The 19,350-nt window shown below is 29.3% G+C and overlaps 1 protein-coding gene across 4 annotated transcripts in view; it reads left to right on the plus strand.

Annotated features, from left to right (window-relative positions):
• LOC139520931 (uncharacterized protein ZK1073.1-like) overlaps window positions 1-18,988 on the plus strand; it is a 43,126-nt gene extending 24,138 nt beyond the window's left edge. For 2 of the 4 annotated variants that reach the window (XM_071314031.1, XM_071314029.1), the window contains 7 exons: window positions 2,372-2,449; window positions 4,677-4,688; window positions 11,515-11,630; window positions 12,199-12,234; window positions 13,514-13,658; window positions 14,127-14,178; window positions 15,033-18,988. In XM_071314031.1, coding sequence (XP_071170132.1) covers window positions 2,372-2,449; window positions 4,677-4,688; window positions 11,515-11,630; window positions 12,199-12,234; window positions 13,514-13,658; window positions 14,127-14,178; window positions 15,033-15,238 — 645 coding nt within the window. In that variant the 3' untranslated portion in view covers window positions 15,239-18,988. The remainder of the gene's footprint in view (window positions 1-2,371; window positions 2,450-4,676; window positions 4,689-11,514; window positions 11,631-12,198; window positions 12,235-13,513; window positions 13,659-14,126; window positions 14,179-15,032) is intronic. The other 2 variants (XM_071314032.1, XM_071314030.1) reach the window with 1 other exon arrangement.
• The last annotated feature ends 362 nt before the right edge of the window (window positions 18,989-19,350 follow it).

A 19,350-nucleotide genomic window follows, 5' to 3' on the forward strand; every position in this document is an offset into this window, starting at 1 on the left:
GTTTATATAAATTTTACATCTCATTTTGGTGACAGTCAATATCATTGTTCCTAACAGTTAGGATTAAAAGAGATATGCCATCACATGAGGTTCCTGTCAATGAGGCAGCAACCCATGGCATTGACTCCTGTAAAACCAAAAGACATCTTGAAGGTACCATCAAGTCTTTAACTGTAGATAAGTGTCACACTGTTACATTGATTTTTGTCTTGTCAGAAAGCAGTCATTAATCCTAGTAGGTTAACTTTGATTTTAGTTTTATTGGGAACAATTACAATAGCTACATTGATTTTTGTGTATGAGAGGACAGTGATATTTATCCCAGGACAGTTATTAGTCTCAGATCCTTTACATTCACCAATAGTTTTATAATAGGATTATTTATTATCAGATTTAGATATAAGTGTTGTATGATTCTTGCAAAGTTAAGGAAATGTAAACTGTCCTTCAGATATGATATAAAGGACCTCTTGTAATGTATTAGAAGTGCACAATGACTCATATGTTATTGTGTAATGTCAATGTCAGTCTTAACCTAAAATACACTTTTCACAGTTTGAATTTTTATAATTTAAAATCCATAATGCAGGTTTTTATGTTTTCAAAAATCTGAATGTTTGGAAGAGATATTACCTCACTCATTACAAAAAGAAAGATATATTCACTTCAAATTTCATATTATATGCTTTATTCTTGCATTTTTTTTTATCAGTGTTTGTTTTGTAACCAGTTGTGGTAAATATCTTATTAAAAGCTATATTGAGTTGATAATCTAAACAAAGTTAAGTGAAAATGAATCCAAGGTGAATTTTGCATGATTAAATTGAATAAATAACTATAAGGCTAAGAGTCCATGGTAGGTTTTATACCGTTGTAAAACTAAAACTCACTGCTTTACTTTGGTACCAACTTATTTGACATAAAGGTCCAAAGGACTATATAGTATGATGCATCAACTGTTGAGTAACCTTACCCATTGGCTATAACACTGAGTTAGCAACCCACCAATAACAACATAAGCCAAAATCAAGTTTTTCAACAATAAACAGTCTTAATTCAACAAAGTTTTCATGTATAGTTAGGTTGTTCAGAATTAGAGGATATTGCCTAATGGTAATACTGGCAGTCACAAGCTATCAAAATATAGATGAATATTGAACAGGCTTGTAGTATGCTATAATCATTATGATTTAAGTACATAGCAGATTAAATCATTGGTTCCTAGATTCATATTGATGGATTGAGCATCAAAACTTTGAAGGTTTTACCCGTTTACATCAATAGATAGAGTATAAATAATAATCCAGATCTCTGATTATCTTATGAATAACACTTATAAAAATATATATCATAAAACAGAATATTCAAAAAAAATGTTGTAGTTAGCTGTGTCAGATACTCCCATCTTAATTGTGCCAAGTTAGTGATTAAACACAGCATTTTACATATAAATATTTCCCACTCAGAGGATGTAAACATTTTCTGTTTTTCTAATATCTTGTTTAGGGTACGTGTATATATACTTTGAATCAATTGACTCCTATGTAAACACACTTACTATGGTTAAACATGGCTGATTGATCTATACATGTCTTTATATTAGTCAAGATTTATATACTGACAATGGCTTATGGCATGGTGTCATCATTTATTTTCTTTCTGTTGGGAAATCTAGGTTAATGAATATACAGAAGGTTCTTATTATCTGCTTAGTCAGAAATGAATTTTGTACAATGATTTGTCTTTATTACCTCTGTTTTGGTCTGTAGAGTTATCCAATCCCTAAGCGATATTAGTAGGCAAAGACATTAATAGTAATAATTACTGTCTGCACATTTGCTTGTTATACAAGCACTCAGATTTATCCATTAAATTCTTGAACTACCTCTTGGCAAGGCCAACGATATGAACATATTATTTGTCTTATGGGTTATATTTAATACTATCATATGTAATATAAGATATATATGTACAAATAACAATTCAGGGCCGATACATAAAAACATACCCAGGAATGGCACTTTGAAAATCAACTATCATCATCCTGGCTTGGTTTTCTGCAATTTTGTCGGATCGTTGTCTCTGATATATTTCCATTCTCAATTTTATTGGTGTTTTTCATGTGCATGAGAAATGGTCAAATAGTTTCTCTACCCTATTTTCAAAGTGTCATCTGTGGATACCTTGTATTTTTTAATTGAACAGGCCTCAGGCAAATTATTGTGAAGCTAAATTTATTACTTATTTTAACAATTGAACAAAAAAAAGCCAATATTTGCCTTCAAGTTGGTTGATTTATCTGATTTTTACACCCGTCTTAAGAGTGTTAGGTATATTTTATAATTCCTGAATGTTTAATTATCTATTATAGGTGATAGGATGGAAACTAGAACAGATTGGTATGAACCCAACAGCTGAGACTTATCTGGTACTCCATAGATTTGGATCGGTAGGTATCCGTTAAAGCACACAGATCTACGTATAAATGTTTCCCCAATTGTCTGCTTTCGGTGTTATTTGTGTTTGTGTTCAAGATTACTTCTAAACACCGAAATGTCTTGAAATACAAGTAGGATAAGTTAGAAACTTAATTTTATCCCTTGACTGAATTAAGATTGACTTCTAAATTTTATTTAGCAAAAAGATATTCCAAATTATAGAAAAACTTTTTTCTGCATTTTTAAAACTTTAAAACTTTCTCAGTTATACTCCCTTCATTTTATACAGCCATTTTTTTTCAATTCCAATACAGAAGTTTGTGGGTTGAACATTGTGTGACTACTTTAACTTTACATAATAAAAAGTCAGGAGGAAATCATTCAAATACAATGGGGAATCTAAACACACGAAGTTTTTCTCACTTTACTTGAAAGTTATATATAATTAAATAATGTGTTTTAGATAATTGATTTTGTGTTTAAACATGTTATTCAAACAAGGCTACCATATGTCAATACACTGAAACTTGAAAATAATTCTCAGGAGGGAATTGAGTAATTATCCATACAGCATAAAAATGCATTTTTAACTAACATGTATGAAATATTGCATGATTTCATTCTATCAAGTTTATATTTTTGACTAATACATATTTGCATTCTGGGTATATGTTACTTTTGGTATTCAGGGTTATTTTATTTTATATCAACTTTTAACAAATAAAGTATGCTCCAAATTTCTCTCTTGTCAATTGATTTTTGCACAAAATGGTGAATAGCTAAGTCAGTTGATTTAAAAATCTAGATAAGCGATACCTTTTAAATTTTAAAGGGAGGGAATGGGGTAGAGGGGTTACAATATAATTTTTTGTAAGTCTTTTATCTTAGTTTAAGAGATCCTTTGGCTCATTTTTAGCTCACCTGGCCCGAAGGACCAAGTGAGCTTTTCTCATCCCTTTGCGTCCGTCGTCGTTAACTTTTACAAAAATCTTCTCCTCTGAAACTACTGGGCCAAATTTAACCAAACTTGGCCACAATCATGATTGGGGTATCTTGTTTAAAAAATGTGTGGCGTGACCCTGCCAACCAACCAAGATGGCAGCCATGGCTAAAAATAGAACATAGGGGTAAAATGTAGATTTTGGCTTATAACTCTGAAACCAAAGCATTTAGAGCAAATCTGATAGGATAAAATTGTTTATTAGATCAAGATTTATCTGCCCTGACATTTTCAGACAAATCAGACAACCCCTTAGGTTGCTGTCCCCAAATTAGTAATTTTAAATAAAATTTTGCAGTGTATGGTTATTATCTTGAATATTATTATAGATAGAGATAAACTGTAAACATTAATAATGTTCAGCAAAATAAGATCTACAAGTAAGTCAACATGACCAAAATTGTCAATTGACCCCTTAAGGAGTTATTGTCCTTTATAGTCAATTTTTAACAATTTTCATAAATATTTGTAAATTTTTGTAAATTTTTAGAAAGTATTTTCCACTGTAATGACTGGGCCAAGTTCATAATAGATAGAGATAATTGTAGCAACAAGAATGTTCAGTAAAGTAAGATCTACAAACACATCACCATCTCCAAAATCTCAATTTTGTCATGAATTTATTTGTGTCCATTGTTTAATATGCACATAGACCAAGGTGAGCGACACAGGCTCTTGAGAGCCTCTAGTTGTTTTTTTTATTGAATTTTGATTTAGTTGACCCAGATTTTAGGCTGTCCTTTGGTGACATCTTGCAATAGATAAATATCAAAATCCATTTAAGCAATAACATAATGGGGATTTCTATAAATTACTTTCTTTGTATCTTGTTAATATTTCTTAAATTATTAATCCTATAATAATAGCATATAATACATTTCTAAAGAAAGAAGTAGGCATGGAAGAAATATATTGTAATTTGTATACTATAGTTGATCAGTTTTGTTGTTTTATGCTCAGCTATACAATTGTTCAGATCAAAAATATTTCCTAGTAATTTATAGAATATATAAATTTTTACAATTTAGTACAAAATGTGACATTCAATCCAAGAAACCTGAAATGAAAGATTTTTTATTTAAAAAAAACACTATGAAATAGTGTGCCTGCAGGTCCACTATTACAAAAGAAAGTTGGAAGTAAATTTGATCTGATATTCTTCATGGGCTAAGCATGGCTGCAATGCCATCTTTTTAATTGTAATTACTGATGCATTATTTTGCTTCCAACATTTCCAGTCATCAAGCTCGGTGAGTTATCTCCACTTGAGATTTATAATTATCTCCCTTTTGTTTGACAAACTGCAACTTTTGTGAGGATGTTCTTTGTGCAGCATTTTCTTAAATTTCATGGTTTAATATTAAATTTTTTTATAGAAATTGTTATGAAAAATAAAATATTTCTTTGAGATGTTCAAATATTTTTTCATCTGAGTAGGAATTAAATTATTTGATAACTGCCACACTTTGGATTTCACTTATAAATCACATTATTAAATAAAGAGAAAAAACTGATTTTTTAAATTTTATTGAATTATTCACATTTTTTTCGATATAATTTTCATTGTTTGGTCTATTTTTTGCAAAATGACCCGTACAATAGTTAATTATACAACTTTTATTGCTGCATATAAAACAGTACATTACTAAATTGTATTTGATAAGGATAATGATTCATCAGTTTCTGTGTAATGATAATGGAACTAGACACAAGTCCATACACACAAAAGTTGTAGTTTAATTGATTTTTATTATGCAGTCCAATAACATTTATAGCTACTTCTAATTTTGTTTAATTTTATGAGAGCAGACACATATATAGTTATATCTTGGAGCACCAGATGATTTTATCAATTTTATAGAAGTATTGATTATTTCAGTTTCATTTATAATTATGATTCGTAGTCTTAATTTTAATAATAGTTATGTCAATATCTGCTAGGAACTGTTACAGTTGAAGTGGAATGCCCCGCACCAGGGTTAAATTTAATGTCAACATGGGAAAATTTAATGTAATTTCCAATTTGAAATCTTATTGCTCCTGGGGTAAAGAGTCCAAGAGCTGCTATTTTAAATTTGACCTCCCATACATATTTTCTCATTATTATGGACAATATAAACTGGTAGTACGTATATACATTATCCTCCTTTTTCCTGACATAATGGACAAATATGAAGGGAATTAATGCATTGGAAGTGAGGCATTTGAAATACTGAAGAGTTGAAAAATTACATAAAAGATACATGCATGAAGACTGATATTTTGCATGATTATAATTCCAGAAATCTGAGCTTTATATTTTGACTAAACTATTATGCCTATTTATAATCAACATTACAATTGCTTTTTCTTCTAAGATTCAGATTACTTCATCAATGATGATCATTAACCTTTACTCAGCTTGGAAAGCATGTATTTTATTATTTTCTCAATCTTAGATAATGGAAAAGCATGTTTTAATTTTACAAAGATTGAAAGTGTAATTCAACTAATTGGGTGATTATCATCCATTTTGCATTGCATGTATAAAGATTGAACAACATTCTTACAAGATTATTTGTTATTTATGAAATTTATGATTAGTAGTAATGTATACATGTATATCTGAAGATGCTTGTTTGACTTCTTGGATTAGTATTATGTTTTGATGATTACTGCAGTATGACCTTGATGTTAAATTGTTTGGGCCTTTTAACTGAAAATTTAGTTTAGCATATAGAGGTGTGACATTTTAAAAAGTCAACATTTGGGTTTTTATGCCCCACCTACAATAGTAGAGGGGCATTATTTTTTCTGGTCTGTGGGTCCCTTTCGTTCGTCCGTCCGTTTGTCCCGCTTCAGGTTAATGTTTTTAGTCAAGGTAGTTTTTGATGAAGTTGAAGTCCAATCAACTTGAAACTTAGTACACATTTTCCCTATGATATGATCTTTCTAATTCTAATGCCAAATTAGAGTTTTTACCCCAATTTCACAGTCCACTAAACATAGAAAATGATAGTGCGAATGAGGCATCTTGTGTACTTGGGACACATTCTTGTTTAATACATCTCAGTTTTTCACAGAAGTAACAATTGAGATGAATAAAAACCTTAACAACGCTTAAGTATTTATGTTGTATATTAGTTATTAGTATGATAAGAATAATGTTAATTAAGAATTTTTTTAGATTGTGGAATTTACATTTCTATGTTACACATTTTTCTGTATTCTGCATTTTTTTTGTCTTTGTAATTGTTTTTTTCCTTTGGAATATTATAAAAATTTTAATATTTGCCTCTTGTTGGTGAAATTTTGTAAATCCCTAAAATAATAGACAGAAGATATATCTTTGTAAAATCAATAAATGATTTATTGGTGGTGGTTGGTCAGTATACAGATTACAGAACAATTGAAATGTTACAGATTATCCATGACAATGGTGGCTTACAATTTCTCCCTGTCCAATACAGCATCAGAGCTGTAATCTTAAGCTGAATTAATGACTTCAGGATATCTCATCTTTACAATGTCGCAGAAAATCACTTCCCAGGATTACATAAGATTTTAATAATAATTGGTATACTTGATGATGTGAACAGAATTTTACAAATCAATATGTTCCTTAGGGTTGTTTTTGACAAGACTAAATGGTGCATGTTCTTACATTTGTGACAACAATTACACTCTCAAGCCAAGAAAATTTATTTTTGAAGAGTACAAATGTTTCTATATATATCGCCACTGACAGTTTGTGTAATAATGCTGCATGACTGTATCCATTACATGATAATTCATTTCCCATTAGGCTTTTACAAGAATTTAAATTGAATTACATGTAAATTCTTTCCTACTTCATATTTTGTTGTGAATGCTTATAAGGAATGTAAAAGAATTATCCAAGATCTAGATTCCTCATTAAGATGACTTAGATGGCAAATTTTTATTGATTGGGATTTCAAAGAGATAGTTCTAGTCAGAAAACTAGTTCTTTTGGTGGTCTATCTATATATGTCTCATTAATTTTATTATTTTTGCATAATTTTCAACATGCTCAATCTTTTACAAAGCTGGTAAAAATTGTTACATTACTTTTTTTTCCTTTCTGTCTCGCCTCCATAGCAGTATCAAAGAAACACAGGATTTTATGGAATGCTTCTAAATTTTCAGTATTCCAACATAGTTCTTTAATTATCTGATTATGTCTCTTTCTTTAGTTTTTTATAAGTCAGCTTTGATCACTGAACCAAATATGATAAACTATCTCTGGTTGTCTTTGTAATAGATTGACCTTATAAACAGTACAAATCACTTCAGTCTATTATCACTATTGATGGTTAGATGTTTTGATTCTTGTGCAATAAATCTAGATTTAATGAGAATCTGCATTAAATCGGCTCATAAAGTGTAGATTTATAATGGCCTCAACAACTAGTCTGTGACTGTTTGTCTGCAACTCTATGTTGCATGATAAGTCGGAATTTCTTCAACCAATATCAATATAATTTCTGGGAGGGGGATATACTTGTTTTCTAAATTATTAATACCAAAGTATCTTTTTGAAGTTGTTTGTTCTGGTTGATTCCATATGCATTGAAAACAGCTGACTTCAGTTCAATATAATTTCTTTATAACCAGTTCTTATTCCAGGAATCGTTTTATCTTTATGCTTATTAATTTTTATTAGTAATTGTATATAATTGTATACAATATTGATCAGTTAATGCCTTCAGTTCAGGATGAGAATTGATTCTTATAAAAGAACTTTTTGAAAATGATCAGAATGTGTAGTAATCTGTTTTTCATAATGTAATTCTGTGGGATTGCTATTTTTTTGTAGATAATCAATTTTTCTTAGATTAAATGTTTTCCTCATTAACAGGTTACTCTGTTCAACTGCTGTTAAGATTAAAACAAAATACAAACAGGTTTTATTTAATCTCTCAAGTATTGGCAATCTGTGAAGTACATAGGTCATTATCTGTAGATAAGAGGTTTTTTCTTCTTTCGGAAATGGATTTTTCTTTTAATGATTTCATATCTTATGATGTTAGGATGCCCATTTAATCTTTAAGTCTCGTAATTTGTAAGTAATATATTTTTGCCTTGTTTGTATACTGTAATAAAATGTCTGAAATTGTTCTTACTGAAATCAAATGATGATAAACAGTCTGTGAGTTCAATCTGATCTTTAGGTTAGTATGTGATCCTCAGATGTGATCTCCCCAATAGAGTAATTGTATGTTTTACACCCTGCATCATTTCTCCATTAAACCTCTTACAATCCTGATGTTTTATTGATTTCTACAGGCTAGTTGAGTTAGTGTTGCATTAAGGTGTTAAAATACAAACTTAAGCTATTTTTCCTGATTAGTGTCGCGATGTTGGCTTCTATAATCAATTGTTGATGACACAGATAGAATCATTAAATGAACTCTGCTCAATAATAATGATTATTTTGGCGGAGTAGTAATTTTCCATGACATAAGTACTACTGATATTGTCTGTAGGGATGTATGAATGAATTGTTGTATCTTGACAGTTCCTCCCAATGGGTATTATCTCCCCAGTGTCAGGCATTTCAGTATTGGCTTCTGTTGCTCACTTACCTCTGTTAAAAATTCATTATTCAAGAGTTCTTATCTTTCATCATGATGTCAATCTCCATATTTGATGTGTCCCTAATGGTGTTCTACCTTGTAAGGTCCAAAGGATGGTGCTCTTTAAATCTTTCCTTCTATATCTTGGAAATCTGGACATCATTTATTTAAAGCCTTTTGAGTAATTATCATTGCCATGTTTTTGCATGTTTTCATTCGTGTGTCATGGTTGCTGTTTACAGTAAACTTATAAAAAAAAAAATCTGAGTATTAACTGACATGAATACCATTAATGCAACACAGAGAGTATAAAATAAATATTAATTGATGAGCTGAAATACCAATTAATCATTCGTTACAAACACAAAATTTGAAATAAAAACGATACAATCATGTTTTTGTCAAGGTTCATGCGTAGCTTTGTAAACCAATGCCTTTTAAGAAGTACAGTGTACTTAAAACAAACCATTTTGTTTTTGATTCACCTGAATTCAAAATTGAAGTCCAGACTGTAAAATTGTATTCCTAGTGAAATTCTACAGTTTCGACACAACCCACCTCTTCCTAAATATGACTTTATTCTGCTCTAAACTTTTACTTCCTTCAACCAAGTTTCCAATCCTGGTTATTGTTAAGTAGTATTGTATTGAAGCAACTTATCTAGCAAAAAAATGTTAAGAACTAATTATTTATTTTCTTCCCAAATTACTATTTTCCATTTCTGCATTGTTGACAACAAGTTTAGATAATTGAGTTAATTATAAGTTCTATGAAGGTACCTGTATGATATCATGGATGTAAATATTATTAAAACCTTATATAACAGGACGTATATATGGAGACCAATACCTTAGTGACAGTTAATTTGGAAATGGAATTAACTGACTTTTCTGGGATTTTCAAAACATTTGTTGTTTTGATAGTAAAGTACTCTGTCCCAAGTTGCATAAAGTGTATCCCATTTAATAGATTGTTTATTGATCAGAAATAAAGGATGAAGGCTGTCTGTCTACTGGACGATATTTTTTTGTTTGATGGCTAATAATTGAATGGTCTAACCTCAATGAATAACATTTATATTCATGTTGAATAACTATCTTGGTATGACTGAATTGTTCCGATATTCTATTGTGACTTTATGACAGAAAATATTATTTTGAATTCATCAAAAGTTACTTTTATGTAAGGATTTTCTACCTTCAACAAAAGAAGTCGTTGAAAGATTTTGTGTGTAATAAAATCAGAATGTAAATGTCCTTTCTTGATGTTTATATTGCATTTAAGCCTAAAGGACAAAGTCTATTTGGAAAAGGACAATCTTTATTTCGTGTTTCTTTGCTAAATTGCAGAAAAATGTATTTCATGTTGGCTAATTTTAGAATTCACAGACACAAAAAAATATATAGGGTTTTTTTAACAGAGAAAAAAATTGTATTTGTTGTACAAGCAGAGCCAATCAATACTTGGACAAAAGATTAGTTTTAAGTTTAATGGATTATTGAATTTTTGTTCTGCAAGTATAAAAGTAGACATTTGAAAAGAAATCAACTGGTAGTTATAGTATTTAACACGCTTACCTTTACGTTAGAACAAAATAAACAAATTCTTTACATTATAGTTTGAAACTGTATCATAAAGTACGAAGAAAATAAAAAAAAAACCTTTATATTTATATCTTAAATAATGGGCCTTAGATACTGAATGGTCCAAGTAGTTCATGTATAGTGAGCACTTGCCTGTTAACTCTTAGGTTTTGAGCTTGCATCTGAATGTGGGGAGCCCTGTTTGACTCTAATCTGAAAAGACAAGGATTTCAAGCATTCCTATTGAAGGTCATGGTCCCTGTTACTTAATCTTGCTAGTTCTACCAATAAAAACTGCCTGCCATGATAAACTGTTGGTTCAATTATTTTCGATGGTACAAATTTTGAAGAATTATATGAAAACAAATTTTGAAGCTATTTGATTTTATATATTTGCAAAAGTATTCCTTCAAGCCTATAGAAATATGTGTACTTTGTTGAACATTTGAATTTGTAGTTCATCTAAATCCATGAATTCACTTAAATTGGTATCCCTCAAATGTCTCTCATTTGCATATATTATAGAATTAATATTTAACACTTTATATGAGTTGTATTTATTTCATATCATACCTTATACCTTAAGATGCTTGTAATACTACTTTTATAACTATGATATATATTTTGATTTGTAGTTAGTGTCTATATAATGTACTAACATATTTTACAACTACAATGTATTCATTTTAAGCTCAATGATAGCATCATATTTTGGGAGGTGAATATAAAAGTAAATACTGGAATTTATTTTGTTTTTGCCAGTTCTACTTACTTGAGGTACTGGTGCTATTAATTATTATGATTTCCTTAGCTATTGGCTTTGTACAGTTGTCATGAACATATCTTTCAGCTAAATAAGATACATCTTTAAATGCCAAAAGTAGTAAAATAAGATTTTGTCATTATTTTTTATATAGTTTGAGAAAGCAAAGAATAAAGAAGACTTAAACAAAGTGATTGCAACATTCCAGAATTCTCTTAGACACCACATAAATCCTCATAACTTGCACAGATTTGTACAGTCTTTCATGAAGTAAGTACACTGTACAGACACTTGTAACCTGAATAACTTAGTACAGTCTTTCATGAAGTACATTGTGTAGACCCTTGTATTAAACTTACACAGATTTCAACAGTCTTTTAAGAAATAAGTACACAATATAGACCCTTATAACTTGCATAGATTTGTACAGTTTCAAGAAGTGGTTACACAGTATAGACCCTCATAACTTGTAAAATGTGTTGTGTGGAATAAAATTACAAGAAAGTGTATCAACTTGTCCTACTTATCTGGACTGGATTCTCCACCAGAGTTATAGAAAGTCCTTTTTTTTTAAATCCTGACAATAAAACTGATAAACTTACTAGATGATGATAAATCTAACAGAAAAAAAAAATAGAAGTATTTATAAACTGAATTGAAAATATGATTGGTTTGCCATGATGTAACTTTATCTTCTTTTTTGTTACCAGAATCAGAATGAATTTCTAATGAAAAGTGATTTATTTTAGATAATTTCTGTATTTATATTATTTGACTATATATTAATGCAATGAATCATTCACTGTAATTGTATATTTATGTTTTTTTGTCTTTTCAGGAGAACTAATATTCTAGATAGTATTGGAAAATTAAAGTAAGTAGAGACAATCAAATTAAATCTTGTTGTAATCAGTATAATAAATGTCAAGGTCACAACATAAGATTGAAGAAGCTTCAACTTAAATCTTCCATATGATCATTGATATTGTCCAATGTCTACAAGAAGATCTTACTGTAATCAGTATAATAAATGTCGAGGTCACAACAAAAGATTGTAGGAGCTTCAACTCAAATCTTCCATATGATCATTGATATTGTCCAATGTCTACAAGGAGATGATCTTAACAACTATTTATTTTGTAAATTATCGGTCAAAAGCTTGAGACACACACACACATGTTAATTCAGATAATTAGGTTATATGTTCCAAAACTGTACTTCTCAGTGTTACAATCTTTCTTTTGTTATGCTTATAATTTTTTCCAGTCTATGTCAAAGTAATGAATTTGATCAAGATTTTGCAAATAAAAATAATTTGTGTAGGGAAATGGACATATATTCAATTATTCATTTATTCTTGTTTTATTTTATTTGGAAAGATAAAAACAGTTTGTAGGCCTAGTTGGCATTCAAATACATTGTAAGTGAAAAATTGAAATATTAGATTTAGAATAAACATATGTTGAAAACAGAGAGTGATTAATTTAGGTATACATGACAATTTGGATGCATATTTGTGTATCTGAACAAAACATTTATTTTCACCTTTATTTCTTGTTATTTTGACTATTTACACAACAGATTTAACCTTCAAAATAAATGACATGACTTAAATAAATTGAATACAATTCATTTAGTTTATTAACACATTTATGGATATAAACAGTATGGTAACTGATTTAATAAAGACAAGTAATAAATTATGGTTTTTCTCCCATGCAATGAATGTAACAGAATTAGAGACCGAGGAATGTTTATCTGGCAGGTTTTGCTCTTTCAAAAAATACTTCAGAAGGTTGACAGCCTTATATTCTGACTTTAAGTCTGTTATATGTCTTCTTGCTTTGCTGACCTTATTCTCATGGTTCAGTGACTGATTACCAACTTAACAGTGTAGACTGTTTTCAGATATGTCGGAAACATACTACTTGATACCGTTTATCACCAGCTTCTTGTTTTCCAACGTTTTGAATTAATGAAGGATGGTATGCTAAGCAAGACAATGCATAACTTCACAATAGAAAATTAGTATGAAATGTTTCACTTTAAAGCTTATTTCCCTAAGTAAGTCAAACCTATGGTACTGATACACATTGAATTGTCTGATATCCATTCTCTCCTCTTAAAATGATCAGTGTCTAACATATTTGTAGATGTCAGGTGTTGATGATCACTGGAACTAAGGCATCTTTCAACCACACTGTACATAACTTATATGGTCACATGTTACAAAAAGTGGACAAGAAACAGTTGGAGTTACTAGAGGTAGAGGGTGTGGCTAATGTAATAGAAGAAAAGGTAGGTTGCTGTCTTAGATGATTGACTGGAATTGTTAGAGGTAAAGGGTGTGGCTAAGGTAATAGAGGAAAAAGGTTGGTAGTTATCAGAAGGAACGAAGGAATTATCAGAGACAGAGAGTGTAGCTAGCCTATTGTAATAGAAGAAAAGATAAGTTGGCTGTATCAGATGATTAGCTTTGATGGTAAGAATTAAAACCAAGACGAGGAATATTATGAGTAGATGTTTTGTTTGGGAAGACGATAGGAGTTGCATCTGGAAATTTCCTTGCTTTAAAGATATTTGGGAAACATGCATTCATTTCCCACCGATTCAAATTAACATATGCCTCACAAGAAAAAAAAAATCCTCAGAAAATGTATTTTTGATATTGATTGACAAAAGGCAACACCTACAACATGTTGCTTAACCATCATCAACATATTGGTCAAATAACTGTTGTAATTAATGTACTTATTTCTTTTACAGACTGAGAAATTAGGAGAAGCCTTTTTGTATTTCTGTCAAGGATTAGGACTAAGTAAGTTATGAAAATGAAAGATTGATTAATTGTTTTTATATATATATTATCATTTTGCTCTATAGTTTTGGAGTTTGTGAGTGTGATTGATACATGAGAACACAGAAGTATAGATGTTAACATATGGTCTGAAACAATAGATATTTACAATATACAATATCATGCTCTTAATCACACAGTCTAAAAAGATGTTTCTAAAATTAAAAAAGGCTGTCCTCAAATTACTGAAATATGAAAAAAAAAGAGTTAAGATATGATAAAAGATTGCCACTGATAATGTATATGATTTGGGACAGGCACTGCAAGGTCTCCTGTATGGACTAAATTTTAGGGAATATCATGTGAACATTATGAATGTTTTATATCAGTAAGCATTGTTTAGTTTATATATCATATATTTCCCTTAAAACAAAGTGTTTGAAAATTCTCCAATGCAAAATACGTGAAAAATAAAACATCAAAAGAAATCAGAACATGCATGAAGGGAGGTAACTCAAATGATAAAACTGTCTTAAATCTTTTTTCAAAGTAGATATAAATCATCTATGAAATAGTTGTATATGTAGTCTTCTATTTTTGTTATTTGGTAAGTTTGGTTTTATTGGCCTTCAAAAGAATTGATTTTTATTGATCAAAATGAAATAAAAACATAAAAAAACTGCAATGTAAGTGTGTGTGAATTCATTTGACACAAATATAACATGTAGACTGCCAACCAATATTTTATATTTTTTTGCCTGACTTTTCCTCCTTTTGCTGGGCCTATGTTTTGGCTTTTCATCCTCTTCTAATAGTTGGGATTGATCCTATGACCTATGTGTTTGACCTGACCTTATTCTGTTTTGTATTTACAGTTGGAGGTGTACCTATGACGAGAGTTTCCAGATCTTCCTCCATGGATGGAGCAGATATTCCTCTCAGAAAGAGAAGTATGTCGATGGAAGAAGCTGACAAACCCCTGGGTATCTACTCCTCTAGTCCAGCTAGAACGGCACCATTATCTACTAGTCCTAAAAGTGGTATCCAGATGTCAACAAGTCCTCCTAGGATACCTGAATAAATTATTTTGTCTGGTTGTTACAGTATAGATGGTTTAGTTCGTAGAACGATAACAAGTTTAACTCAGTTGAAATGACCTCAAGTTTATTACTATGCACAAACCATATTTTCTATGGAGAATTTTGTATAAATTCATGAAGGATTGGTTTTATATTGTTATTGGAAGACAGCAACAAGAGTGATCTATGATTGTAATTAGCATTTCAGATAGATGAATGTTAAAAAGAGAGGGGATTTTTCAGATTATTTTTTTTTAAGTTCATTTTTAATAATCAGTATAATACAAGAAATTGATAAAGACACAAAAAAGGTAATTTTTAGTGAGATGTGTTCCCCCTGTAAATCTTAGTAATAGAGTTGCAATCCTGGAATGAAAAAATAGTTCCCCAGAAGTTCTTTTAAGAGTCTACCTAATATTTTACATTATATTTTATAATTATTTAAAGCCCAAAGAAAAAGTAAAAAAAAAATTTGAAAAGAAATAAAAGTTATATAAAAAAAGAGAACTGATGTAGTATATGTAGTAAGCGTATTTGAGAATTCTATCATTATAATAAAATTATTAATGAATATTCAAAAAGCCATCTCATATCATAATATCACATCAATATCAAAACCGTCACAGGTCATACTTTATGTTATGCAAAAAAAAGTTGAAGATCTTTATGTTTAATTGTAAATAAGATATCAGTTCCTAGTGCCATCAAGGAAACGTATAAGCTACTTATATGTTAATACTTTCACTTGAAAAAAACATTTGAATTATCTTGTAATAAAGATATATAAATTTTGAGTAAATGTTGTTGAGAAGTCTTAGAGAAAAAAAACAACTTTAAAATTGAGAAAACAGCATTTTACTAAATAATTGTTGGGCCCTGATTTGACCCAATTGTAATATCCAAATTTTTATACGTTGATTTGTTTACTCTCTTCTGAAATATTTATGAAATATTTGCCATGAACATAAAACAAGCAAACATTGTTTGGTCAATATCCTCAACTTATATTGATTTGTGATCTGAGTAATTTTAAAGGATGCCTAAGCCATCACATGTACTTTATAATATTTTAAGAATGAGACAACATTATCTTCCTTGGAAGACTTGCTGATTGTCTTTCTTTGGAGAAAAAAAAGACACTTGCATGAGGCACTGGTTAAATTAATTACTTGGGTTAAAAAGATTGTATTAAAAATTATCTTACTGGCCTAAAATATGTGTTATATCACAAGTAAGAAATAATTAACTTTTCTGTTGTTGCCATATATATGTTTTCTTGATTTATTTGTTTTGTTAGAGTATGTTTTGTTTTGTTTTTTAAGTTTTTAAAGACTATTTGCTATAGGGTTTGTATAAAAATCTTTGAGGAAACATTTTGAATCAAAGAGAAGAAATATATACTATGTAAATTTATCAAATGAAAGATGTAGTTAGTCATACAGAGATGTTTTTTTCATTAAGGTTATAGGGTAGATCTATTTTTGTCTTCATAATGAAATGTTTCACTTTCCTTGCCCCGTTTTACATTAGTCTTGATGGAGCCTCATATAATGTACTAACAATTCTTTACAAAATGTGCCATACAAAGTTTTATTTATTTTAATTAAAGTTTTTAAAGGGAGAAATAATGTTTATATTTTTATATTTATGATATAAATCATTGGTTTGTTTTTCCATTTTTATCATAATTTTTGTTTTGTTTCAAATTGAGGGGTCAAATTGGAAGATAGAAATAAAAAATAAATAAAAAAAGCTGTTTATTGGTTGTTTTAAAAAAAAAGATACAATGGTATTAATTTTAGTAGTGCTCATCACAAGTGCTAAGTTACCCTAATTATAGTCTTTTTCATTGTACACATTCCATTTTGTAGTAAAACATCATTTTAAAGAGAGAGATTTTATTTAAACAGAAATATTTTTCATGAAATTTCCTTTTTTTTTGGTCATGTTTTGTAGAAATAAATGATTAATAAATGTTTATATATTACAAATAACATTCATTCTTATTCTATCCAAAAATGCAATGTTAAGTACATCAAAATATAAATCTCAATTGCAGGAATCTCTTTTACAAAAGGTTGTCCTATTATTTTTAAATGAATTGCATGAATTCTAACTATCCCATGCTTATTAATTGCAATCAGAATCTTAAACAATTTCAAGTTTTATTTTAAGTCAATACCTATGATTATGATTATTTTGATTTGTTATATTTACTCTGTGAAGCTTTTTATCAACACATTCATGGAAATATTTATCAGTGCCATCTCTGTGTTAATTATATTTTGATAGATCTTGATAAAATCTCAGATAAGTTGCATTAAATTATATGATACTTTTACTAAATTTAGATTATTTTTTCTGACATGAATTTGTTTTTAGTGAACAATTTGGATGGCCACAACCACATATCTACAGCATTGAACTTTTATTTTCAATCATTTTTATTTTTATTAGTATGTAGTTTTTATTTCTGCAATAGTATAGTTTTGCAATTGGCATTTATGCAATACCCATAGTGTTTTGATTATACACAATTTTTGGTCTTATTCTTTATTTATATGCAAATATATATTTTAATATTACAGAAAAGGTGCTTTTTGTCATAAATTTGCATGTTTTGATTACAGAAGGATTATTTATGTAGTTACAGCTCTTATTACCAGCGTTTTACAATTAACATTTCTCTCCAAAGTATATTAGACATGCAATTGCAACAAGCAATGGTAAAACAATGATGGGAAATTCTTTTATCATTAAGTGTATTATTAATAAGGTTTAGATCAACATAATTACTTATTGCTTAATAATGGATTTTCATGTAGTATTATATCAACTCTTAAATACTTAAATAAAGTTTTTTGTGATTATTTCCTCAGTTTTATTTTTTGCTATTGATACAAGTGTGAAAATCTAAAAATGTAAATGAATGAAGTATTTACTATATTTTAAATTGTTTCAATATTTGCTTGGTTTATGTGGCTTTGTAGGTTAGAATACATTTACGTCAATTATATATTTTATCTATATGTGTGATTAGGTACATAAACATTGAAAGTAAAAAATTGCTGCTCTGACTAAAGTTTTTTGACAAATTAAGTTATTAACAGGTTTGTCATATTATCTTTTTGAAAATTTACATTTATTTTGCTGAATCAAGTTTGAATCTACCAAAACAACACTTAATGTGTGCACTGAAAAACATGATATCTACAGTTTCACATTGATCTTGATATTAATTGTTAATAATTGTTAGCTTTTCAGGGAGCTTTTGTTATGCTTGGATCAATCCTGTTATATTGAGATTGTTTCAGTAACACCATTTAAGCTCTGATTTATGTAATGGAAAATGATTTTAATCCTATAAATGAAAAAAAGTCTGTTTCTTGAAATTCATTTTTCATAACTTTAAAAAGAACATTTGAAATAATAAAAATACAATATTTTGAAAGACAAAACTACTTATTTAAATAAATAATTATTTACACAGAACTGTAAGCTAGTGTGTTGGATGTCTTCATCTGAAAATCAATATATGATAGAAACAAAATACTTTTAATATTAGCAAAGCTTTTATGCTGGACTCGTGACTTCATGTTTACCAGTTGATCTATTTATTGTGGAGGGGGACATTAAACGGAGTGGTGATGGGAATATAAGCCGTGTTGTAATGAAAACCTTATCTGTTCCATGTTTATTATGTTTATATCAGTTTGTTTCAAACATTTTCCAAATAAAGTTTGTACAAATTAGATAGTGTCTTCACTTTTTATTCATAATAACGAGAGGCAAAACAAATAATTCAGATATCAATTACAGTATAGAATTATTGACATTGTAATCCAAAACCTATTACCAAAATAAACAAGAGAATCAAAACACTTAACAGAATTCAAGAGTCGGCAAACTGAAATCTACAAAAAACGGGTTAAGACCCGAGATGCTCCAGAAACGTTATCAGTTATCAAAGGTACAAGGATTATAATTAAGAACGCCAGACGCGTGTTTCGTCTACACAAGACTCATCAATGATGCTCAGTTGCGTCTCCATTAATGACACCCTTGTATATGTTGTTACAAACGGTTGATGATGAAACATACAACTGTGGATTGG

This window comes from Mytilus edulis, chromosome 4, assembly GCF_963676685.1.
Source record: "Mytilus edulis chromosome 4, xbMytEdul2.2, whole genome shotgun sequence".
Classification (NCBI taxonomy): domain Eukaryota; kingdom Metazoa; phylum Mollusca; class Bivalvia; order Mytilida; family Mytilidae; genus Mytilus; species Mytilus edulis.